At 34.2% G+C, this 27834-nt stretch overlaps 1 protein-coding gene across 3 annotated transcripts in view; it reads right to left on the bottom strand.

Annotated features, from left to right (window-relative positions):
- Positions 1–27834, bottom strand: part of Nha1 (Na[+]/H[+] hydrogen antiporter 1) — a 57918-nt gene that overhangs the window by 16511 nt on the left and 13573 nt on the right. For 2 of the 3 annotated variants that reach the window (XM_070648247.1, XM_070648249.1), the window contains exons 2-5: positions 10881–11064; positions 9851–9986; positions 9426–9599; positions 9265–9369 (exon numbers count right to left, since the gene is read on the bottom strand). In XM_070648247.1, coding sequence (XP_070504348.1) covers positions 9265–9369; positions 9426–9599; positions 9851–9986; positions 10881–11045 — 580 coding nt within the window. In that variant the 5' untranslated portion in view covers positions 11046–11064. The remainder of the gene's footprint in view (positions 1–9264; positions 9370–9425; positions 9600–9850; positions 9987–10880; positions 11065–27834) is intronic. The other variant, XM_070648250.1, reaches the window with a different exon arrangement.

Genomic DNA, 27834 nt, shown 5'->3' with positions numbered 1-27834 from the left:
ATTAATCGTGCTCAATTTCGTAAGCATACTTATGAGTTTGCTCTATTTCTGTTCGGAAAACTACAGAATGTACCCAAACTATCCCCATCTTGCACTATCGAGCCAGCACTTCGATATAAAATTGAACACACGAGAAGCAAATATGTGATAAAAAAAGAAGTAGGAAAAGAAAAGTATTACAAAAGTGGAACGAGAAGGATAAAAAAAAAAATTTTCGCATTGCTCAGCAAAAAAAGGTCAAAATTCAATAAATAAGATGGTGTGTTTATATATTGAGTGGAATGAAAAGAAATTGTATTTTAATTTTGCTTATCGAATGTCACAAAATAGTTCACACAGAGGGGATTCTCACATATGTACATGAAATATTCATATTAATGTATGTATGTCACATGACATGTTATAGTAGATTAGTATAATAATATCATTAAATGTTGCAATTTGTGTACATTGACAGAAAAATGATGGATAATGGAGATGAAAAACATTTCCCACTCTTCAGTAGTAAGGAATAAGGAGCATTGAGGCCATGTGAGTTCCAGCAAATGTTAAGAATAAAATTGTCAGTACAATGATAATATTGTGGAAGGAAAAAGTAAATAAACTAAAATACTTCCTTTTGGGAATAAGATCGAGAAGCTAGTGGAGAAGGAGGAAAACATTTGTAATCCAGCTATATGACATGTGGTCTAGATTTGTGGGAAAATTATCCAAAATGAAAATTTGTAGTGGATTTCTTACGAAATATTGTCGATACAACTCAAATATTTAGCACTGAAATCTAGCTCTTGGTTGACGTGACTCTGACATGATTCCGACTACAAACAGAATCCTTAACAAGAAAATCACCGAATACAAACAATTTTGCTACTGAGTCAATTCAATTTATCAAATTTCCTGATGTATTACTTGGCTCCATGCATTCATGCATTCACTAAACATCTGGTTATGGCTAAGAAATATTCCGATATGTTGAAGAATTGCTGGATTGGTGTCAAGTCGGAGGAAGATCAGTTTCATCATGGAAGCCGATATGATACTTTCCTAGAAAGCATACGGCGTTGAAATCGCCCAAAAACTGACTCCAGACCAACATGGCTCTTAACTCAGATCAGATTCGATGAAATCCAGCCTAAGGTAGAGCGGCCATCTGCTGTATTTTTGACGGGACGCTGTTGTACTTTTCAGCCTTGCTGCTGTGTCCCAACAAAGCCTCGAAATGTCCCAATTTTTCAAGAAGTCGGAGTCTCTATACAAATTTTGGAATTTTTGGAAAATTTTGAACATTTTCGTTTTGAAGGTCCAAAGTTTGGTTTGCATGGGACTCGATTTTCAGTCATTTCTGCATTGTGTGCCTATCGGATCTCCTCATTTCACATTTGTAGTCTTTTTTGGCATCCCGAAAAGCATACATACTGTAAATAACTGAAATCCCAGCCTCAGGCTAAGTTGAATTAATCTTGAGGCTGAATTTCATCGAAATTGGCATGAGACTAATTTCACGCTGGTCAGATGGACCGTGAGCCTTCTAGGAATGTTCTATCAAGATGTAAATTCAAAATCCATAGATAAGGGAAGAATGTTCATTGAACATCTCTTCTAACTAGACTGTTAAAGCCCCTCAATGAAAGTAACAAGTGGATAAGTGGACCATCAAGTTGTCAAACTATTGATTAAACTGTACAAACTAAGGACAACAGTATCATTTAAATCTTCTCTAACAATACATCCAATGCGTATCTCTTTTGATCCTCCGTAAGCCTTGACTACACATGACATCTTCAAAATTCTGCATTTTATTCCATCCAATATCCAAAAATTCATATCATAGTCAAATAAAGTCTTCATATTGCAAATCAGTTTATTATCCACAAAAGATAGTGTATCAAACTGAAAAATTCACAACAGTTCATCTACAGCATCAGCTTCATTTTTTTCGAACATTTTTGTATCCTCTCATATCACATGCATGAAGATTGTAAAGATCCTCTCATCTCTATTTGCCTACTATATCATCATCTCTTTGTAATAATGAAACTTATGTGCTATATGACTAGATAACATTCTCATCTCCAATGCCTTAGCTTCTTTTTATCTTTTTTCGACTGATTGTGGGAAAGAAACTATAAAAAATCCATTGAGAGAATGATAGATGACCATTGTAATGTTGTATAACATGTATACATACAATTTGATAACTATCTACTCATTTCATGCATCTTATGTCCAATTTTCTTACATTCGCACTTCTGTACAATAAGGAGATTCATTCAACATTTTGCTAAACATTTGTTAATTGAAGTTTGGTGTTTCAATGATATGATTAATAAGTTAGCTCACATGATGTGATGCTGTAACATGAAGTGGATGTGAATGTAAGGATATAAGTCAGAGTTGGTGATTTTGAGGGGTGGTTGGGGTAAATTGCAGATTTTTATATGCTGTAGATTGATAAATCTATCTTGTGCAATGGGACAAGCTTTGTTGAATACTTTCGGACACTAATATCAGTAGGTATGAGGTACTCCACTATGTTATACTCAAAAATCCACGGCACCGTTTAAGTGGTGTGTTATGAAGTACGGTACCATAATAGTACCGGAGAAATTGGTTGTCCCTGGTTGTTAATATGTTGCTACATAATTTATATTTAAACAACCTACTTCAAGGGCTGATTTGTGTGCTTATCAATACATACAACAACGTAATTTTAGATGCCCGTAAAGCACACGGCATAAATACGAGACGGAATCGCAGAAGGATTCTTTTTTCGTCATATGCATGCCGAGCTGGTTTAAATGACTCAGTTGCTTGCCAGAATATCACATCGTGTCCACTAAAACACCGTTGCGTTACCGAATAAACAGGAAGACGCAAATTGCTCAGACGGCACTGTGATGACGGATTTTGATCCATTTTTACAGCAAAAACTGCGGTCTACTGCATTGTGTTGCTCGGGTTGAGCTTTCTAATTGCTTAAAATTAGGAAATTATCACTCTTGTAAGAACAACTTCTAAATAAACATCCAAAATTAGACACAAGTACATTGCATACTTCAACCTTACTAAATACATAACTAAGAATCTCACTGCATATTGAGACATCCTTATGAATATAATAATCCACACATAATTCTCTCAAAATTTCATGTGAATTAATTTAATTTCATTTAGCCTCACTTAAATCATCTCTCAAGTACATAATTCCAACTCTATAACAGACACAAGTATCAAGAACATTTATCAATTTAGCGGTAGCTTAAACTCGACCCATTATCGTAACATGTTAATGTTATAGATGAGTTATATGCTATATTGGATACCATAAAATAAATGAATGTAAAAACCAGTTAACAAGACATCAAGATGTGTATTAAGGCTGTATATAAATGAATATATGTAACTGTAATACGTTATAAATTTAATCCAATACACGAGTTGCTTTCGTTCGCGCAAAACTGTGCCAATGGAAATAATAACAAGACAAAAAACAGTGGCTTTGAATTGAAGTGGTCTATAAACGAGTGTTAAGAAGAGGATGCTACAAAAAATAATATAAAATCATTGCAAAACATTACATCGGAGAGCTTTTTTCTTTGTTCATAAACATCAAAATGTTCTATCAACGTAGTTTACTATGTGATGCATTACAGAAGTAGCGAGAGTGGCAAACAAGTAATAATGTTGTTTGGTTTGATGTACAAAAGCGCATTTAGTTGAAATTAAATTTATAATTAGCTTTTTTTGAATGTAACTTTGAATCACGATGCTGGTATCATATCTGATTTTTGTGCAAATTGCTTAAGATGGACTAGACAAGTCTACAGATAAACACAGGATACTCAAAGGATACTCAAGTGTTAAGAGCAATAGAAGCAGATTTCGTGAATGGCAAGGAGTTGTTTGAGCAATTAATGTACTGAATTAGCAAAAGATTTTGAGGAATAGACGAATATCACATGCTTCCTACACGTGACAATGAATGTCCATGTGTGTCTTATCTAAGTAAGTAAGCAGAGCTCGATGTCGACTTGAATCAACTCGACACCATGTAAAATTCGAGTCAATATCGAGCTTTCTAAATTAAGATTTGAACGTGCCAGTTCTGACTAATGATAGTCCCTCTGATAGCCCCAGATATTGATATCTAGGTCTGACACATCCAACCACAATAACTTCAACCTTTGATACTCTACAAGCTAAGTCATCCCAACGTCCGATTGCTGCCTCCAATTCACTCTTATCTGACATCTATATGGACTGTTCCCTCTTTTTGTCTGTAGATCCAAACATATCACCTTGCTACCTTGACATTTTGGCAACCAAAATATCAAATTTTGAATATTTTCTACTTATTCCCTCACTTTGCTGGTCATACTAATCAAATAAGATCCAGAACCTCCCTTAGATGTAGCCTGAAACTGGGGACTGAAATTTTCTATAGGATTCAATTCCATAACTTAACTGCCACCATTCAGACTTACAGACAGCCAACCAGCCACTAATTCAAACCTTACTTGACCATTTAGTTTAGAAATCTTTGTTAGCAAAAAAAGGCAAATAAGAAGAAGGCAAAATCTTTCATGAAGATTTATCATTTTGCCCTCGCAATCTACGATAAAATTAATGATGTATATGATGATGTATTTGTTGCCTCAAAGTTACTTTAAGAATGAGAGCTGTTTAGACTTAGTTCTTTATATACAAAAAGAGAATGTTTTGTAATTTACTTTCTTTCTCATTCATAATTCTTATTCTTTGACGCGTTTTTTTACTGTCTGTCTGTATAACGAGAAAATTACATGACTTTTTCAATTTTGTTGAAAAATTAGTGAATTTTCTTATCGCATTTTTTTTTTTTTGAGTCTACAACTTATGGAAATTATTTTTTACTGAGATTTACTGAGATTATATATTTAATTCACTTAAGTCTAAGTGAGAAATATGCTTTTTATCATGATTGAAATTTTCTTATTTTATTTGCATAGGCTGAATATGTTTATTTTTAGGTAAGTGGGGGGACAAGGTTTCGTGGAAGATAGCTAAATGTAATTTTTGTAGTCGAATGAAGTACGAGGGCAAGAATATTTAATTTCCTATGCATATACAGCTCCCGTTTACTGATCATGAATGATTTAAAGCAAATCCGGGAACAAATCAGAGTCACGTTGATCTGGGGCTGAATTTTTTATCGTTTAGTCGATTTTTCACGTCGATCTGGCAAATCCTCCCTCGTTAAACTATCAATAGCCATGAAACGCATATAAACGCGCAGCTATGGACCTTAAGGTCTCAAAAGCTAATGTTTATTTTTTTTTTTGACAATTTATTTTGGGCAGTATAAAAAAATAAGTGATTTAAATATTATTCTAGATTTGAACAGTTTCGACTGTTTTAACAGCAAAAACCAATAGCTTAAAACCAGTGTGGTACTAATGCATCCTAAATTTGTCGCAAAACCGACATTATTCCAACTTTTTACCAATCTATCCACCTTCTAATCAAAGCCTTCATACTCCAAATTTTCAATTTGCTGCCTTTCATCATCATCATCACTAAAAGCGATTTTTAATTTCCATCAAGTTTCACATTGATATACAAAACAAGCGAGATGTAATGGATGTAATGATACCGCTTGGAGTGCTAAACAATAAAAGGAAGAACAAAAAATATTTTTTTTATAAACCTAAGCAGGAAAATGTGCTTGGCTGATACATGAAGCTTCATTTTATTTTATATAGAACAATATTTTTCATCCACCCTCCACGACTAACTTTATCATTTTGTGTGACATCCGAAAATTAAGTGCAAAAAATAAATAAAATAAAAAAAAGTGAAAAAGACAAAAAGTCCGGGAAATAAATGGTTTTGGCCATTTGGAATTTTATGAACTCACAGGAAAAAAGTAGAAAGGCACAAAAAAAAAAATATTTCACTGGCACCGGAGAAATAGAATAAATTGTGCATGTTAAAATATTGTTTTATGCATATAATAGGTGGATATTGCTTTTCAAACTTTGCAGCCTTTTAAAAATATTAGAGAGTCAGTTCCTTTTTTTGGCTGTTTTGTGAGAGAAAATTGCTTTTGAAAATTGAACATTTTAATAATTGAAGCTGTTTGACTGCTGGCCATTTCCAATTGACTTAAATTAAATTAAGAGAGAACAAAAAAAAATGTTTGAATTTGAATGGAAAATTGTTTTAGGGGAAAAATTGATATTTTTGTTGTTTTGGCTGTTGATAAAGGCAGTAAATTGAAAATTTGGAGTATGAAGGCTTTGATTAGAAGGTGAATAGACTGGTTAAAGGACGGTATAACACCGGATTCGCGAGAAAAGTACGCTACAGGATTCTTGCTGTTATGACAGTTGAGAATAACAGTTAAACATCACTAATGTTGGCTGCTACCTATTCATAGCTTCTTTATAAGCCTTCATTTGCCTAAATCTGACTAAAAATCAACTCAATAACCCTTCTTACAGCCTAGACTCTAAGAATTCTCAGCCAGACAATCGTTTAGTAATTTAATCTCAAAAACTAGACTAGAATCAGCACTTTTAATAATGCACAGATGCCAACAATTACATATCCCAGCAATATGCCGCATGTATGTGTCCGTATAAAGCATAAAAAAATTGATAAATGGACAAAAAATTGTCAAAATAAAAAGTTAATAGAAGGAAATTACACAATTAATTTTATGGCAGCATAGATGTCATAATAAATAATCTTCGGTCAATGAACGAGAACAGCAAATAAGCAGCCACAAAAAAGGAAAGAAATTTTCAATTAAAATGTCTTTTTAAACACATTTAATGATGTTATTTTCCACTTTTTCATCCATTTTATTGTTTTTTTTTCTTACATCCTCCCCATCCCTTGACCATTCAACCTCAACACACAAAATAGCCATAAATAATTTTTTGTCAACGGTGGTGATTGGTATTATAGGTTTTTTGTGCTATACTCTCAACAAATTGTGGAAATTGGGTGGAAAATCATCGACGTAACTTTTTTTTCCTAACTCCACAGTGCAAATATTCAATGCTGAGCGGAATGAGACATTTTATGTACAATATGTTTAATATAAAATTACCGACATCACCAAAGTTCGATGACTGCATAGAAAAAAAAAATACGGAGAAATAAAAAGTAGAAACAATGTCGCTCAGTCATGTTGCTTGAATTTTATTAACAAGTATCATGCTGAATACGCTTCAGGTCTATTGTGGCAATGAATTTAATTTTGTGGTCATTGGTTTTATGGTGTGGTGCAGAGGTGGATTCAAGGGGAGCTTGGAATTGAATTTTTAATTATTGTACGAGGGAAGGAATTAGTTATGTCTGTTAGTTTGATTACAATTTGTCAGAATTTTGGCAATCCGGACTCTAAATGTCCAAAAAGGAGCCTCCATCAGAATCTAGATCCCACTGGAGTCTTGCCAATTCTGTCAGTGACTATTCTATTTTCAACTCGCATTTAAAAGCTCGAATACCGGCATCTGCAAAATTGGTTCTAGCCTACAGACAAATTCTAGCCTCAAACTAGCCTTATGCCGATTTAGGACTAGATTATTCACCATTTTGCTGCCTTTCCGGATTGCTTCTTTCAATCTGAGTCAGGATTGAGCTGCCCAAGAACTCAAAGAATGAAGCTATCGACTGTGACATTATTGAACTTAGAAACGGGAACTGGAAAGCTGTAACCAGTGATAGAACTAGTTTCATTCGACAGCAATGAAAGGTCATGGATCACAATTGATCTCTACAGCTAGCAAAGTAACTAAACGTCAATAATACCTTACTAATCTCTTAATTCCTTTATTACATCCCTGCCATTTAAACGCTTAACATTATGCACAAATCTTCAACAATTTATATGGTTAGATTGAGAATGATTTCTTGCATATTAATGAGCATGAAATTGCTATGACTGGGTTTTTTGGCAATCAAATTGAATTTTAATCAGAGAGATTTTTTTCATTGCGGTACAAAGCTATGGATTTTAATTAAACTACTAGTGCTGTTGCTGATAGGATTTCAATAGAAAATTTAATTCAGTGTCATTGAATGTCAATTGCAGTCGAGTGCCTCGTTCGAAGTTATTTTTAGAAAATAAATCAATTTATTTAGTTCCATTGGATGCTGTGTGATTTGTGACATGTGATAAGCAAAATGTCAGGTCAATGGATTTTTGAATGATTTTTTGAGGGCATCAAATTTTTGGCAAATGACTGAATTTATGTGAATTTCTAATATTCTACAATAAAATGGATATAGTTGACAACTTGTGCATCCAAAAATATGCAACACACTAATACCTTAATTGCTTTAGACCTTCTAATACAAATTAAGACTCTGGACTCAATAGGCCTTAGAATTCAGCCATAAAACCTCAAAATCTCCAAAAAAAATCAAATAAAACACAAGTCTCTAAACCTCCCAGCATCCTCTTAACCCCCAACCATCCTTAAATGCCACAAACTTTATCGAAAAAATCACCAACAATTTTCTATTTTTATGAAGACAGACGACGAAAAATCGGAATTAATGAAATCTATTGCTATTGCCAAGCGTCATCGTCGAAAATAATACCGAATGTGTAATACTGACAGGTTACTTAACGTTAACCAAATTGGTCAATTCGAAGAAATGTAATTAAATCTTGTTCATACAATTAATTTTATTCATTTTCCGAGTTTTTTTTTCCTATACTAAAACCGACATTGACAATGAACTATGTTGATGAATTGAATTTATATTGAATATTTGTATTTTGTGGGGGTTGGACATTATGAATTGTGGATGGTGAGCTGGTGGGAGGTTTTGGGTATTTTGTTAATCAATGCAAGGCTCAATGCTTAAGTCACGATGAGTTAGGGACACTATTTGCAGATTTTTTCAAGTCAACTGCCTTCCAGAGAGCAGTCTCACTTGTCAGAAATGTCTAAGAGTCCCACCAACAATTCCCAATCCCCATCAGCCCACCCACAATAATAAAATTGATGCCGTACAGTTCCGCAATAAACCCCAAAAGCAATATCCTGTACGGTTCATTAATCGCGAGATGGCAGAATGAATTAGAAATGAAAACGAAAAAAAGAAGGAATTAAAGTAAGTAAAATCAATATTTATCCCTAAATTGTCGTTCTGAGCAGAGATTAAAGCTTGCTTTTTGGTATAGTCATGATGTTATCAACTGTACATGCTAGATAATGACTTTTCGACATTTTTAATTAATTATCCTCATGAAACCTTACTTACCTATCAACGTAATTGAAACAAGTCGTGCAAATTGACGATATGATGGACATAATGGATATGGACAAACTTTTTCCCATCCTTTTGGTTGCCATGATGGTGTAGAATCTAGATTTAATGTAAATAGTAAGTATGACTAAGATTTATTCAAATTTATCACTTACATTGTACTCTACAACGCATACACAATGCATAAATCCATGAGTGCTCAAGTTGATTTTCCGGTTCTATACGTTTCGGACTTTTATGTGAATGTCTCGAATACAGTGACTCTGTTGCCGAATGTTTTCGTTGTGGTCGTCGATGGGGTTGAAGATGAAAATCGCCATTGTGTTTATCTTAATTTTTTTGGATGTAGTTTTTCAATTTTTTAAATTAGCACCACGGAAGGAAGGAAGAAGAACAGGAAGAAATAAAAAAATTCAATTAAATTCGAGAACAAATTAATTGGATTTCGTTTCTACATCCATTCGTGGAAGTAAGTGCAAAAAAAATAAAAAATCAGGATGAATTCTTAATCTAACAGTTATAAGGTGTAGATACGAAATGGATGTAGATAAGCTATAAAAACTAAGAGACTAAAGCATACCATAATTTGCAGGTGTTGGTTGCTGTGTGATTGGCTCGTGAGCTTGTTGAAGTGCTTGCTGCTGTTGTTCAAGAGTAAGAGGATTGTGCAATATGCTCTTCTTTCTCACCGGACTCGAATCTGAATGGGTTGATTGCTGTTGTGTGATAGAATGAATGTTGGAGGGAAACGAAGTGTTTAGTTATATCCGATAAAAAATTAATTAATACTACTGAGATGCTGTGTGAGAAGATTTCAAAGGGATTTCCAACTGTTGTGGAATTGAATTGAGTTTTAAAATGGCTTGAAATTGGATTGGTTTCCATGAATGGTAGGGGGGTACTTGATGGCTCGATTTTTGATAGATATTAGAAGAATCCACAATCAGAGCTCGAAGTCGCTTAAGATTTTTGAGGAAAAATCTGGTTTCTCTGGATATTTTAGGCATGACAGCATATATAGCCTGGTGTAGCACATTTAAGAAGCTGCTCTAGGAAGATGCTATACAGCCTAGTTTATGGCAAGACATGAATGTGCCTTAAATCATAGAAATGGTCAAAACTCTGGGCTTAGACTAACCTGACTCTAGCTCCGCATCAGATTTTAATGAAACCCTTGCTTAGACTAGAGTCAAATCAGTCTGAAATCAGATTTTTGACCATTTTTACGTCTTATGTCTTTTGGGTTAGAAACCATAGAATTTTGCACGACTATACATGGACCATAAAACTCGTTATTCCGCATATAAAAGCAGAATTTGCAGCTTGAAGACTGCTACAAAATTAAGAATGCATTCAAAAGATAGTCGCTCATTTTAGAAGAAGAGCATCACTATCTTTAAGTTAGTAATTAAACAGAAATAGGGTTAAGTACAACTACAAGTGATAGAAGCATCTACAGTAATAGATAGAAGACTTAAACAGCCACATTTACAAAGTATACAACATCATATAACATAACATAAAACTTCTTAACCAATAACTTAACACATAAAATCAACAAAGCAATAAAACCATCCAGAACAGTCACTAAAAAATAGACTAAAACTAACCTGAGAGATTTTCCTTCGTGGACCGTCGAATGCAGGATTGTCATATCCACCACTTTGTATATGTGGTGGATCTGTAAGTATTGATACTTTACGTTTTGGTTCATTATTGACTGCCGTATTCACTGCATGATCTGGGATGTCTGATGTGTTGTTAACTGAAGCCATTTTATAATTTGCTGAAAATCTGTAATTAGAAGATGGAAATTGGAAGTTAGTTTTAGTTTTAAGATGAATTGTATAAAATGTCTATTAGATCATATGCTGGATGTCCTGAATAAAATTCCTAAAATAAGCTAAATTGACTAATTTGATGAATAAGTAGTGAACTTCTGCCTAACTTGCAAACCCATTTCTACACAATTAACGATCCCCTAATAGATAATTACATTGAAAATCTTATAGATTATCATAGGTGCCATAATCATGGCTTATACAACCTGTATAAACAAAACACGTTCAATTAAACTTTCAAAGACAATTTACAATTAACAATAAACCAACAAATTCATCAATTTGTTGCCTTCCGAGAAATGAATGTAAATGAAACAATTAAGGTAAGCATCGTCGATTGTTTGTAGATTGTTAAGAATATTGTCCTTAACCTAAACAACAAGCATTTGAATTGTTATCACTTCATGTGTGATTCCAATTGTCTTTTGGGGTGTCTGCCAGTGAGGTTTTGAGGAATTGGCATTTTATGATCGTGTTTAGCTATTGACTGTCCTTTTACTATCCCTAACATACAAAGAGCATGCTTTTATAGTACGGTGATGAGATTACGGTACCATGTGAGCATGCTCTATGCCTGTTAGGGTATGAAATGCAAAAAATCGACTTTTCGACTTCAACATCCCTAAAAGCGTTAATTAATAAATGAACAACCCTTTGAAAAATTGGCTTAAAGTTCAATTATGTCCGACAGGTGCTGAAGATGCTCAAATTCAAAGCTACTTTGCCATCATGTCAATCATAAGCCGGATTAGTCGTCGTTTGGCGTCTTACGGGCTCACATAGAATTAAGTCACTGAAATAGGCTCAGACTTGAGGCTAACGAGCTTCTAAAGTGCTTTATGTCAGTCCGTGAACTTTCTCATCAATATTTCTAGACGTCATGTTTAATCAACCCCAATTGAGAAGCAAATAACCAAGTCAATACCAAGATTGCCTCATTGCACGTCGGCATATGCGTCTAGGAAGTCAAGTGCCTGATAAACATTACGCATCTGTATCAAATGTTTTCATTTTGAGTACAATAAATCACAATTTGATAAGACATTGATAAAGATATCACGAATATTCTCGTTTTTGATTCTCATACTTTTGCTATCCACAGCCAGCTGATCAAAATTGCTAAATCATCGCCACTTCTCTATCATGGTTCATTCACTTAAGTAGAGCATGAAAGATATAATAAATGATATAAGAAGAAAATTTCTCTTCAATTTAAAGGAAGACACAAGATTCTTTATGAACATTTGTTACGCTTGATGACGTTTATTAAAATTGATATCTTCATGTGCGACTTTTTTTTTGTGTGCGATGATGAAAATTGAGTGAGCGATAAATGACATCATACACAACTTCTTCCTTTACTCTCAATATCTTCATGATGAGATTCAATTTTGAAAATCATTAGTGAACTTTTCACATTTCTCGGCTTTCTTTTTGTCTCTTTTTGCAGCACCTTTACATTAGACCAAGTAATTATGAACTTTTAGGTGATGTGCGCACGTGACTACTAACGGCCTTCATGACTCTGTGATGGATCAGATTTTTTTGTGTTTGTTTGCAATTATATGAATGGCAAGGTAAGGTCAGTCATTTGATAGTGTGATAATATCTGGTGTGGGGGTAATGTGGAAGTAAAATGATACTATCAAGGAAATTTATGAGGTGATTGCAGATGTTTTTGTGTGAATGTGAAAGACATGATGAGTTGGAGATAATGTTATTTTTAGATGTTATGGAGTGAAATGTCGAGTTTGAGGGATTAGAATTTAGTAAGATTGGTCTTAGGAGATTCAATTTGTTCAAAGGGCTAGGATGTTGTGCTGAAAATTCAGTAACTAGGGATCTGGATTGGGAGGTATGGAAATTTGATCAAAAATGATTGAACTGGATCAAAAACTTTCAAAACCTATTAAACTGGATCAAAATGTATTGAACTGGATCAAAACCTATTGAATCGGATCAAACACTATTAAACTAGATCAAAATTTATTGGATCAAAAACTATTGAACTGGATACCTAAAACTATTGAATTGTATCAAAAATATTTGAACCGGATCAAAATGTATTGAATCAGTAAAAAACTATGGAATCGGATCAAAAAATTGCTGAAATGTATCAAAAAGTGATCAAACATTGATCCGTATTAATAAATATTGCACCGGATCAAATAGTTTTGAACCGGATCAAAAATTGAACCGGATCAAAAAAATTGAACCGGATCAAAAAAATTAAAAAGACTATTGAAATAGATCAAAAGATACTAAATGTGTGAAGCCTGATTTTGATCAAATTTTCCACGGTTAACCCCATTGTGCCATTCAGGTCGAACCATTCAAAACATAATTCCAACTATCCAATTCCCACCTTGCACCATTTCAACAACTTTACATCACATCCCATCAAAACTTTCTCCCCATTTTCTTTTCAATCACAACATCCACTAAGTGAACGAGTCATTCGGGAGCACTTTTCATAAACTATAATCAGCAATCACAACAATTCTCTAGAAACATGGCATGGAAAGGACGATATGCGGCATTATTCAATCAAAGAACTACTTGACGATGTTATGGAGTGAGACAATAGCTATTATGAGTAAAATACTCAAACTCAATGTTACTGTCATTATTCAACAGCCCATGAATGAAATAAAATACTTTGGCGATGACACACTTTAGAATATAATTAATCAATGTAAAGTCATTTTATCAGTTCAAACGAATGAAATTGCCCTAGATGATAATTTATTACCCAAGTGCCTCTTTTCGAGTGTCTCATATTCAGTCATGCTGTGTATCACAAATTTTGTGTAGAATGGAAAATTTATTTTATTATTTTTTTTTGAATAGTTTAATTTAAGTAATTAAATTTTCGAGCTATGCCGGGATGAGGATTGATTGATGAAAATTTAATCAATTAGATGAACATAAACTCATGAATTTTTAATTTTTTATAAAAATAATTTAGTTTTTTGAAAATTAATTTGAATTTTTAAAAGCCGTTAAAATTTAACTTTTAAGAAATCAATGAAATTGAATTTTTAAAGTCGTTTAAATTAAAATTTTAAAATATAGTTGAAATTACAATTATTTAAATCGCCAAAATTTGAAGTTTTCAAAGCCGTTGAAATTTTAAATTTTCAGAAAATGTTAAATTTTGAATTTTTTAATGCCGCTGCAATTTGATTTTTTGAATTGCGTTGAAATAGAATTTTTAAATTCATTACAATTTGCAATGACAGTTGAAATGTCCATTTTTTAAAGATGAAATTTGAATTTTTAATAGGCGTTAAAATATAAATTTTTGAAACCCGTAAAATTTTAATTTTTTGAACTGCAAAATTTGAATTTTTGAAAATTTCGTTGAAATTTCAATTTTTTAAAACCATAGAACTTCAATTTTAAAAGCCGTTAAAATTTAAATTTGTAAAAATCGTTGAAATTTGAATTTTCAAAATCCATAAAAATTATAATAAAAGTTTATTTATCCATTTTATTACTTCATCAATGCGTCAATATTAATTCCACTTCTAATTGAATCTCAACCTTTTTTTTTTCTTCATTCAATTTATTCCTTTTATTTTCAATAAATAATTAATTATCACGCAAATGGAGATGTTAAAATATCAATTTATTGTACGGCATCAAATTATTCAAATTAATTAAATGTAAAATTATTTATAGCTGATACAGTCAGAACAACATTATTGAACTATTATTGAATTTCAATTTTCAGATCGTGCTGCAGGCTCTTTTAAGTTGAATGATAATGTTATTCTGGATGAGAAATAAATTAAATATAAAATTGAAAAGTCATCAAGTTTATTTGTTGTTGGATGACTTTGGCGCTTTTTGTGATTCAAAAAGTTTAATGGATATCAAATTGAATTGCAAAACTGGATGAATGTTGTGAATGAGAAATTGGGCATTTATATTGAACTTTATTGATTAAAATCTTGAGATTTTGAAAGTTTTGACCTAATTTTGAATGGGAAAAGTGATAAAAGGCAGTATAAGACATTGTTACAATTGCTTGCAATTTCAGATGATTTGAATTTTGATTACAAAATCAGAGAAATTTAAATTTTTTACTTAAAACTTTAAACAAGGATCGTTGACTCAATGATTCAATGTTTTATCTTCTTTCTTATTTTGTATCCCAACATTCCAATGCGTAGCCAACATTCCTAAATAGTTGTTTTACTACAGCATCTCTTGGAATTGGTATTTAATAAGCGGTAGCCAGCGATAGGGCCAGCTTCAGGTACCGACTGAGGGTGGCCATGGATAACACTTGATTTGTACGGCCAGCGAAGTAAGTAAGTAAGTAAGTATTATAGCATCAAATGAGTGATGCAAATTCACATTCAATCCCGAAAAGCACAAGTCGGCTAATCGATCCAAAATCCGGCACTAGACGGACGTGACTCTGTCATGATGCCAGATTGAAACCGAATTTTCACCGGTCATCGTGACATTCAGACTTGAAATGGGTTTAAAATTCAAATCGCTTAATGAATTTGAAACCCAGCACTAGGTCTGGAGTGACTCTGACTTAGTCCCATACTTGGATTCATAAAAGGTCACGTTGGACCTGGTGTTGGATTTTAAATTCGATTAATCGATTTTTAAAAAAGATCGCGAGGAAGACCGAAGCATTCCTGGATTTAATGTGTTTAAAAGGACGCTAGACTCCTTACTATCCCGAACTGACCGAAGGTTGCAAAGTATAGAGCAGTCTTTAGACATTCCCTACGCCTGGCAACAGTCCCTCGTGCGCCTCAGCCAAAGAAGTAATATTCTTAAATTACGTATAGACCCACAAAGCATAATATGCAAATTAAATCACCAAACATATTCAACTGAATCAACACAAAATCATCTACATAAATAATTAAAAAGGAACAAAAGTGTCAAAGCAATAAATCACTTGGATTATTGAGACACATTTTAATCTGAAAATTGATCAATCGCTATTTAATATCTAACAACTTTTGCATACTAATTGACCATAATTCAATCTTAAATTCCTATTAATTGAATTAATGAACAAGCAATTCAATCGAACAATTTATGGACAAGGTGACAAATTGAATGACTTGTCAGCAGCAGCTAGTGTTGTAAAATTGTTTTTTATAACTATCTGCATTAACTGATATAATGATGAGCCTGACTAGTTAAATAATAAATGTATAATTTGATTTATGTAAAAAAGCATCATAACAAATCACGAATATGCAAGAGCATGAACATTATAAGGTTGATTAATTTATTATGTCTACAATCGTCAATTAGCAAAAATGTTTCTTATTCGCTATAGCAAATGCAGACTCGTGTACAACGATGAAGATGTTGTAAAATTGGATATAGTCAGGGACGTGCTTATTACATTTTAAAAAGAAATTAGACTTTTTTTTTGCATCAATGCACATCAAAAGCTACAATTTCTGACTACAACCCAACACATGATCGTAGCACATAGAAATGCCTGGCAACATCAGCACATCGTGCTGCTCTTTTTTTTCGCTACAAATGTTTATTTTGCAATTTAAGAATTTAACAACTGAATTTAACTTGCAACATGCAATAAAGCACGTTTCTTTTACAATACACAGAAAAAAAAAACGTTTCTGGTGCGCAAATTGCATTCTCTAGAACGTGATTTCTGTAATAGAATTTTATGCTATTTTAGATGCTTATTTTGTGTTTCTTTTACTTTTTGCTTCCGTTTTTTATATTTCATTTTGGGTGGAGATTTAGGATAGTGAAGATGTTTTGGTTGAAAAGCGTCAATGCGGATGTTTTTTGGGGTGTGCAGCTTTGATTTTTGCTGTTTTGTTTGAATTTGAAGGCTTTTGGATTTAAAATTGCCAAAAGTGAGCTGTAATACGTCAAAACTAGTTAAGGGTCGTTCACTTATTACGTCAATTTCCATTTAAACAATAGAAATTCCGAGAATTCCATTGTTCAATTTTGAAAAAAGTTCGTTATTCTGTAACGTAATAAAAGAACGGCTCCCTAATTGTAACCTTTTTTTGAGACTGAGACTTCAAGATTTTGTAGAATTTCTTTGAAAATCCGATTCAGATCCTGGTCTCGGTCTCAAAATCGAGACTTCAAAAAACCCTAGTTAATGACATAGTTCTGTCTAGTTGATGTATAGTTCTATCATGGTTTTATCTACCCAGTTGAAATTGGTAAAAAAAATCTTTAAGACAAGAAGTGAATATGTGTCCCTAGCAGGCAAAGAGCGCTCTCTCAACAGCAGAGAAATTAGCTGAGAGCAACGCTTACTAGAATGCTCATCTAGTATATTTAAGCTCATTTCAAGCTCTCGATAGCTTAGGGTGCCAATTAGTCTCAACGTTCAATTCTTCTTGACTAAAAGGCATACGTTTTGGAAGATGTGAAAAATGATATCCCATGCTTGCATGATTCTGACATAAGACTGAATTTTACTGATTTAGATTCCACGCTCGAGTCACGTTGACATCTGGATAAGTTAGTTTCATTTTCTTCTTTAAAAATGGACAGAAAGCTATCGCCATGTTAGCGTCAAGACACCCTGACATCATTTTATCAAGTAGCATCATATTTGATCCTTAGAGAACGTTTGCTAGTTTGTAATGGAGTTCAAATGATAGAAGTTGATGATTTTGTTATAGAATGTTACTCTCGGAAAGAATCCCATTTAGGTTGATTTTCGAATCTTCCCTTAGAAAAGTTCCTAAAGTTAGAGTTGCAAGCTTCCATTGAGGTCGGCCTCCCAAAGGAATTAGCCGGCCTTTTGGAGAACGGCCTCAACTTGAGCCAGACTCTGCCTCTATCAGGGTTGGACGAATATATTAAGATTCGATTTTGCCCAACCCTAGCCTCTAGTAATGGATTCTAAAATGTGTCGAGTTCTACAAATTCTCAAGATCAAGATGTCATCGATAACCATTAATTTCTAGACTTCATTTCCTGATTACTGTCCTTATTGAACGGCATCTTATATAAGCAAAACTTCAGTCTACAAACTTTTTCCGTAATTAAAATATCGAATCCATACTACCTCTGTCTCTTATTAATTTTCTATCATGTTCATGATCATAATTAAAAAATTCTCGAAAATCTCAAAAAAGGTCTTTAACCACAAAAATTCAAACATCCCAAAAATTTTTGCATAATTTTTTCCTATAATAAAAACTTACAAAAAAGCTCTCATCCTCTTTTGTTTCTTACGGCAAACACTGTCTGATTATAATATACAGCCCAATTTTGATGAAAAAAGAAATTCTTTGTGCCTTCTTATTCAATAATAATAATTTTCCCACATAAAAAAATTGATAAGAAATAAAAAAGAATGTTTTTGAGGTGGGAAATAAAAAGTTTGTTCATTTTCCATCCAACATAATTTATAATCGAAAATATTCTTCGTCTTATTCCAGCAATAATGAGTGTATTTAGTTCACTTCTTTTCTCTTAAAGAATTTTCCTGCTTCGAAAATCTGCGGGAAATTTTTTTGAAGCTAAACTTTTCTTTTCTTCTGTATGGAAATTGTTTTAATCCCAAAAATTTCCTTTTTTGCCTCCTTTTTTTGAAGGCATTACCGTTCTTTTCTCTTCTTTGCTTTTTTAGGGGGTCGGTTATTAATGATGTCAATCATAATTTTGGATTTTGACAAGCTTGTATTGATTCCGTAAGTAGAAGGATATCTGGGTGGACAGATTGGCATAATTTATAGTCAATAACAAGACCTATGGTACACTGATGACATTTTACGTTGACATTATGTCAAGTGATAGCAAATCATGTTCCCTTCAGCTATTTACGATGCAATTTGCTTTACAAAAACCAATCCTAATTTCCTTTTATGGATTATTTCAATCATTGACAACTCAACACAAGGAAGACCAAAGAAATCTTGGAAAAAGGCTGTTGATAGGGACAGTGAATCATTAAGAAGCATTTGATATGATAATTAGCATAAGACTGCTAGCGATGCTTTACATGCCAACTGAAAAAGCTCTTGGATCAAACATTAACTGTCCCTAACAGGCAAATATGTAGTATACTTTTATGGTACAGAAAAATCACTACAGTACCTTAAAGTGGCCTCTTCGCTTGTTGGGAGGAAGGATTAGGACCAACTAAGATTAGGTCTACAAGTCCTAGATTTTTGACTAATCTACTCTTCTGCCTAAAATATTCCAGTCCAAAATTCCGCCATGTCAGCATGGTTCGAGTCCGAAGCTTGATTCGTTGAGATCTAGCCTCAGATCTGAACCAAGTCGGTCAGGATCTGAATTTTTAACCATTTCTACACTAGGTGCTTTTCGGGAATATTCTAGACTACAACTAAGCAGCAGACTCTGTTTTCTTCAGCTATGAATTATAAAATTTGGATTGCAGTTGCAATTATTACTCAACACAAGGGCAGCCTAAGAACTCTTGGAAAAAGACTGTTAACAGAGACATAATAACATTAGGAAGTATTTGACAGCAAGCTTAAAACACCAACTGAAAGAGCCCATCGGTCACAGTTGTCCTAGATAGCCGACGAACTAAGTAAGTAAGTATAGCAAACCCCAACCCCATCACTTTCTTTCTAACCATTCATTTTTGTATGCAATGTCACACAACTCAAAATCAGAAGACTTTCCATGTTCATCATTCCTAAACGCCTCCCATTATTCCTTTCATTCATTCTCTACGCTTTTTCGTTTCCTTACAAAACTCATTTAGAATGTAAATTGTTGATTATTTTTTTTAATCTTATTACATCTGGTGAGAATGTAAATTTTTCTTCCTTTCGCTGATATATTCTAAGGAAGTCTATAATAGATACGTGTATGAATAGATCTTACTAAATTGGATGACACGGTAGGGTTAATAATTTTTTTTTCGTCATGAAACATTACCTCCTGCTTGCGAGACTCACAAATTGCTATATAAAGTTTGCCTGTCAATTTTGTTTTGAGATTAAGAAATTATTTGCGATAAAAATACTCTTTATTGATAATTATGTTGGTTTGTTATTCAGGTATTGGGGATGATTAAAGGCAAAACCTTTAAGCAGCTGATTTCATTGGTTTTAGTCGTGGGAAATTTTGGTGTGAAGTTGGAGAGGCTTTGAATCGGAATTTGGAGTTGATTTGAATTTTTTATGAAATTGGGCTTACTTGACTCGTCTTTTGGGTTCCAAATTAAGACAAATTCAGGCTTAAATTCAAAGTTGCCCTAACCACCACTGACAACGACTGATTTTGACCCATTTTCACTGCAAAACTGCTGCTAACTGCCTTGTGCTGCTCGAAATTGTCAATAAAATTCACAATTTTCAAATCCTGATTGCACTGCATCTTACATTCCCAACTTATGCACATTATTCATGTAAAACATTACATCAAATGTATTGAATATTGCTACATATATCATTTGACTCGACATTAACCACAAATCATCATCGAAAAAAGATGAAAAATTCATGTTTAATGGATTTTATTTCCTGAAATGGAATAAATTTTTCGCTGCTTTTTTTCCATTCAGTGAACTTTGGTGATAAGAAGAAGAAAGGTATTTTAAAGATAATAGAAATGGCAGAAAAATATTTCCGAAAATTTATGTATATTTTGATGATGGAAAATTAGCATATTTAAGTGATGCTTTGAACTGGAAAAATAAGAACTTGAAACTTTATATTATTGGATTGTGTTGAGCATTTAGTTAGTTTGGGTAATTATTCTTGAGCATTCAGAACAAGGGGGTATTTTGGGGGTCCAAATTCTCATTTTTCAACCAAATTCCTCAATTGGCTGAGGCTTTTCGTGACAAAAATCTCAAAATCGCATAAAATTGTGAGAAATCTGAAACCCAAGTTCATACCTAGCTTCGAACAATTTCAGTTTCCATTCTTGTAATTTTGCATGAAGTCGAGTCTATTCTTCGATCACTGAGTGAAACTAAGTCTATATTAGATAATACGCACAAGTCGAATGGCACACATCGGTTAATTGATCCAAAATCTGGCATAAAATCGACGTGACTCTGGCAATCAATGCTAAGTACAAGCCACACCAGCCTGTGGCCCGATTTTCTATCAATTAACTCATTTGTGGAATTCAGACTAACTTCTAAACATTTCAAATTGCTGTTAATAGATTCAAGCACCAAAAAATGCCATTCCCAATCGATCTATCTCACTACACCACTGACTGTACAAATATGCTTCAATTCCTCCAAACAAATATACCTTACAATTTAAATAAAGATGAAATAAAGCATCACAAGCAGCATAAAGACAAGAACAAAAGGTAAAAACGAAAAAGTAAAATTAGTGAAATGTAAAAGAAGCAGTAAGGATCAAATGGCACGTTAAATAAGACATTTTCATTCCATTGAAGCATGACTGTACGACGAGAAGCACACAATTGTTGTAAATCTTCTCTCGCTAATGCTTCGTACTCAAGTTTTTTTTTGTTCTTCATAAGTTCACATACGTATCTGCACTATCGTATGTTTCTGGTATGAAGTGAATATCAATTAAAATATATACTAATTAATTATGCACAACACATTTAGTTTTGTGCCATCATTTAAGGCTTTTGCCAATGACATTGAAATTATTGATTGCAAATCAGAAGTTGTCATGGTATTTAGGTATTATATTTAAATAATAAGAAAATATAAAAAAATGATGAAAAATGTCGACTTTAAAAAATACCGCATCGCATGTTTTTGATCACTCTTGTCGTTATATTCTTCTTTTTTGCTGCTTCATAATCTCTTGTATTGTACTTTCTTTTTTTTATTTATTTGTCGAAGCAGCAGAAATGTCAGGGGTTGTTTAGATGTTGTGTAATGCTTGTGAGAGTATCTAGGGATTGAAATTTGATGGAAAATCTGAAAGTTAAGTCAATTTTCTTGGGTTTGGCCAATCAAGAATCATAGGCCTGTATTTACTGGATTTTAGAAGCAATATGGCAAAGGATGATAATTAAGGAATGTCATTTAAATATCAGTAACTGGGAATTTGTCAAGCTTTGTGATTTGGCCTGCAATGAAGTCAAACAAATAGCATTTTGTAGAAATCTAGACTCTAAGTCAGAGCATTATTCCATCAAGCAAATAAGCCTTATGCACAACCCTGCTGTATCAAGCGCTATCTTAAAGTGCAGCTTACTCTTCAGGGCTTAATTTTTTGTTAGCAGGTCTGTAATTTTGAAGTCTACAATTTTCAAACAAATAATGCTTGATATAGTCAATTACTAGTTACGCATAGTCTTCATTAGTCAGCTAGCATAGTTAAATCATTCTTATGGACAGTAATGGCAGGTGTAAAGAAGCAGAAATGGTCAAATTCTAATACTGGAATCTCTTTACTCTTCCAAGCTTTTAGTCGACTTATTTAAGTGTTGTCCAATCTTGATTGTATCATGATACACCTATATATTATGCTACGACCATAATCACACACGGCATGTGATTTATGGTACTTCAAAAATAATTTGTCGACACATTAGGGCACCATGACATACAATTTGGACAACTCTGACATATTTACATATTTTTAAACTCGAGCGGTTTGGATCCCGGTATAAAATGTAGGTCTAAAGTGTGTGGGACAACAGATTGTTAATTGCAGGTCTTACAGCTCATAAGGCTGGTTCCTTCAATCATTATATATATGTATAGACTCGAGTGGAATAATATACGTTCGAACTATAATTAAACGGGGCATCAATTTGCCATTAGAAGTTCTCAAGACCGAAACTAAGACTTTCATGCTCGACAAAGGAGATCGAGCTTCGAAATTCCCTTGCAGTCGCGTTCCCTGTCTCAGTCTCAAAAATTAATCAAGACAAAAACTTCAAAAAATCCCTCCTTGACATTAGTTAGCTATAACGTATTATGGTCCACTTAAGAGAACTCTCTATGTCAATACCTAACATTCACATCATCCCAATTCACTAAAAATAGATTTTATAAAATGAATTGAGAGGGGAAAAATTCTGTAAAGAACTTTGAAGTGGCGTATTTGAAAAAATAAGAAAGTAAAATCGTCAAGTACGTGAATGTTCAGAGTTGTGAAGGTTGATAATTCAAGTGTTTGTCGTATTTACACAACAATGGCTTTTAAAAGCGCTACAACAAAAAAAGGATCTGGAGATGAAAGCATTTTTATTTTCTAAATGTACTTTTAAATTAATTAAACTTTTTTTTTCATGAGATAGTAAAGGAATAAGTGTAAATGGGAGCAAAAAGAAAAGTTCCATTCAGTTGCACACACATTTGTTGTGACTATAATTTTGATGGGATGTCTTTTTTGTGGTTTTGATGGTCTTTTTTAGGTTAGAATTTAGGGATCTCTTGAATAAAATTGGTTTTTAATTTCTAATGGGTCAGTTTGGCAAACAAAACTGTTCCAATCTGACTGTTGTCTTCTACTACAGTAGAGGTGCCTTTTTGGACTTTTGGAGTCCGGACCCACAAGCTAGTGCCAATTCTTAAGTTAACTGCAGTATGTTTTAGAATGTAAATTTCCTATAAACTGTACAAATGAAGAATTAAAGCTTTAAATTCATTTAAAATACGATTCTAGTTCTTTCGTTATGTTCTGCATCTCCGGAAAGCAAACATCGTTTAAATTGCAAGATTTCAGACACCAGGTTGGTATGATTCAATCTTGAGACTAGAGTCAGTGAAATTTAGCCTCAGAAAAGACTCTCGCAGGTCTCCTAACAGGTCCTTCTATTTGACAGCATTATTTTTTGCCTGTTAGGGTCTGGAGCCATATTTTCCACTCAAAAATACAGCCTTAGACACATTCAATGCTTCATCCAAGACCTGTCAAACATATCCAGTGGTCGACAACCAATTATTAAATTCAAAATAACTAATTAAATGCAACCAAAATTCACAATCCAAACATGTCCGCGTATTATGACACATAATCGTACTCGTAACCCATATATCCATAATTATCTAGTCTATTAAGTCACCTTACATTTATATTTAATTTATAATTTACGATGCATTCATGCCTCTCTAATCGCCCCATTTTTTCCGCACTTCCCGTCATATTTGACGGACATCAAGTTATAGTATAATATAATAAATGTAGGAGCATTAAGAATGTAGAGGTTAACAAACTTGCAATTGCACAGCGTAAACGTACATATGAATGCAGAGCTACGAAAATGTAGTAAAGAGAGGCGACCTTGCATGCAGAACAACAACAACAAGTACATTTTTGTCGCAGTACGAACGACACTGTGCATTTGTTTATCTTTAAACAAGCTTTTGTGCTGCACATTTCTTTCTGGCATTTCAAAATTGACAATTTTTTTTTTGATCAATTTCCTTTTTGGTATTTCTCAATTTCAATTTTTATCAGCTTTTTCTGTTTTATTGCTTGTTCTATAAAATAGTTAAAAAATGCTTTTCGGGCATTTATTTCATTAAAATGATAATTTTTGAAACAAACAGAAATTAAATCGGAAATTTCACATCAAATGCTTATTTTTTATTTGCGATTCAATTGAAATTTATGCAAATTATTGAATAAATGGCCATTTAAAGGCATTATCTGTCATATTTTTTAATATTGAAGGAAAAGTTTTTATGTTTCAATTGTTATGTTCGTGCTGTGGAAAATTTGAGGTAGATAGAAGGGAAATGGTTTGGAATTGTGGTTGAACTAGACGCCGTTTTATAGCATTTTAATTTCAACATTGAGAATTTTAAAACAATCAATTTTGAAAATTTGAAAAATTTGAAATTTTAAAAGTTAAAAATTTGAAATTTTAATTTGAAAATGTTAAAAATTTTGAATTTTAAAATGCTAAAAATTTGAAATTTTAAAATGTTAAAAATTTTAAATTTTAAAATATTTTGTAAAAATTGCAAATAGAAATGCTTCAAAAATTTTAAAATTCGACTGATTTATTTTTAAAATTTAAAATATGTTGAGTTTTAAAAGTTAAATGTTATATTAATTAATTTTGGTAAAATTTGAAATTAATTGGCAATTAAATTTTGAAAGTTTCAAATCTTCAATTTTAAAGTTATAAAAAATTTCAAGTTTTCAATAATTTCAAATTTTCAATTTTCAATAATTTCAAATTTTCAATTTTCAATAATTTCAAATTTTCAATTTTCAATAATTTCAAATTTTCAATTTTCAATAGTTTCAAATTTTTAATTTTAAAAAATTTAAAATTTTCAAGTTTTCAATTTTAATAGTCTAATTCAATTATTTTTAATAGCTCAGTCTATAAAAGCTCAATTCTCAACCGCTAAAACTAATTTTAAAAAACATTTATGTTGATTAACCGCTCATTAAACTAACAACGTCAGCTACTCTCCCATACATTATATATATTTTAATTTATTTAACTACAATATCAATTGCATAACTCACATCCATAACTTGTCATTGATCTTGATCTTTACCGTTTTTTTACATCTAAACATGTTTACCTTGTTTTGAATGTTATGTTCACTTGCTGTTTTTATGTAATAAACATTTCTAAAAAAGTTATTTTAAAATCATATAGACAGAATCTAGTTTCTCGCAATTTCTTACTAAATCAAATAAAAGCTTCCTCTATCTGTTTGTCATGTTGATTATCATTGAAGGTTTAACGCACAAAATTTTGCTTGTTATGTAATTTATATAGTTTGTAAAACGAAGTGCTCAATAAATTATTGGTTGGGCTTTTGGATAGTTTTGAATGTTTGTCTGTATCAGAGATCGAAGCTCGGCTCGAGACAGAGACACCGAGACAGAGACACCGAGACAGAGACACCGAGACAGAGACACCGAGACAGAGTCACCGAGACAGAGACACCGAGACATAGACACTGATACAGAGACACCGTGACAGAGACACTGAGACAGAGACACCGAGACAGAGACACCGTGACAGAGACACTGAGACAGAGACACCGAGACAGAGACACCGATACAGAGACAACGTGACAGAGACACCGAGGCAGAGACACCGAGACATAGACACTGAGACAGAGACACCGTGACAGAGACACTGAGACAGAGACACCGAGACAGAGACACCGAGACAGAGACACCGTGACAGAGACACCGTGACAGAGACACCGAGACATAGACACTGAGACAGAGACACCGTGACAGAGACACTGAGACAGAGACACCGAGACAGAGACACCGAGACAGAGACACCGTGACAGAGACACCGAGACAGAGACAGAGAGACACTGAGACAGAGACACCGTGACAGAGACACTGAGACAGAGACACCGAGACAGAGACACCGAGACAGAGACACCGTGACAGAGACACCGAGACAGAGACACCGAGACATAGACACTGAGACAGAGACACCGTGACAGAGACACTGAGACAGAGACACCGAGACAGAGACACCGAGACAGAGACACCGTGACAGAGACACCGTGACAGAGACACCGAGACATAGACACTGAGACAGAGACACCGTGACAGAGACACCGAGACAGAGACACCGAGACATAGACACTGAGACAGAGACACCGTGACAGAGACACTGAGACAGAGACACCGAGACAGAGACACAGAGACAGAGTCATCGTGACAGCGACACCGAGACAGAGACACGGAGACAGAGACACCGAGACAGAGACACCGAAACTTGACACCGAGACAGAGACACCGACAGAGACACCGAGACAGAGACACCGTGACAGAGACACCGAGACAGAGACACCGAGACATAGAACTGAGACAGAGACACCGTGACAGAGACACTGAGACAGAGACACCGAGACAGAGACAACAGAGACACCGTGACAGAGACACCAAGACTAGACACTGAGACAGAGACACCGTGACAGAGACACTGAGACAGAGACACCGAGACAGAGACACCGAGACAGAGACACCGTGACAGAGACACCGTGACAGAGACACCGAGACATAGACACTGAGACAGAGACACCGAGACAGAGACACCGATACAGAGACACCGAGACAGAGACACCGAGACATAGACACTGAGACAGAGACACCATGACAGAGACACCGTGACAGAGACACCGAGACAGAGACACCGAGACAGAGACACCGAGACAGAGACACCGATACAGAGACACCGTGACAGAGACACCGAGACAGAGACACCGAGACATAGACACTGAGACAGAGACACCGTGACAGAGACACTGAGACACACGAGACAGAGACACCGAGACAGAGTACCGTGATAGACACCAAAACAGGACACCGAGACATAGACACTGAGACAGAGACACCGTGACAGAGACACTGAGACAGAGACACCGAGACAGAGACACCGAGATAGAGACACCGTACAGAGACACCGTGACAGAGACACCGAGACATAGACACTGAGACAGAGACAGAGACAAGACTTACACACCGATTAGAGACACCGAGACATAGACACTGAGACAGAGACACCATGACAGAGACACCGTGACAGAGACACCGAGACAGAGACACCGAGACAGAGACACCGATACAGAGACACCGTGACAGAGACACCGAGACAGAGACACCGAGACATAGACACTGAGAAGATGACAGAGACACTGAGACAGAGACACCGAGACAGAGACACAGAGACAGAGTCATCGTGACAGCGACACCGAGACAGAGACACGGAGACAGAGACACCGAGACAGAGACACCGAAACAGAGACATCGAGACAGAGACACCGAAACAGAGACACCGAGACAGAGACACCGAGACAGAGGCCGAG

The sequence above is a fragment of the Chironomus tepperi genome, unplaced genomic scaffold (genome assembly GCF_022539635.2).
Source record: "Chironomus tepperi strain 1889 unplaced genomic scaffold, CSIRO-AGI_Ctep_v1 contig_394, whole genome shotgun sequence".
In the NCBI taxonomy this organism is placed as follows: domain Eukaryota; kingdom Metazoa; phylum Arthropoda; class Insecta; order Diptera; family Chironomidae; genus Chironomus; species Chironomus tepperi.
Note: the sequence above shows the minus strand (reverse complement) of the source record. Positions and strands in the feature narration are given on the sequence as shown.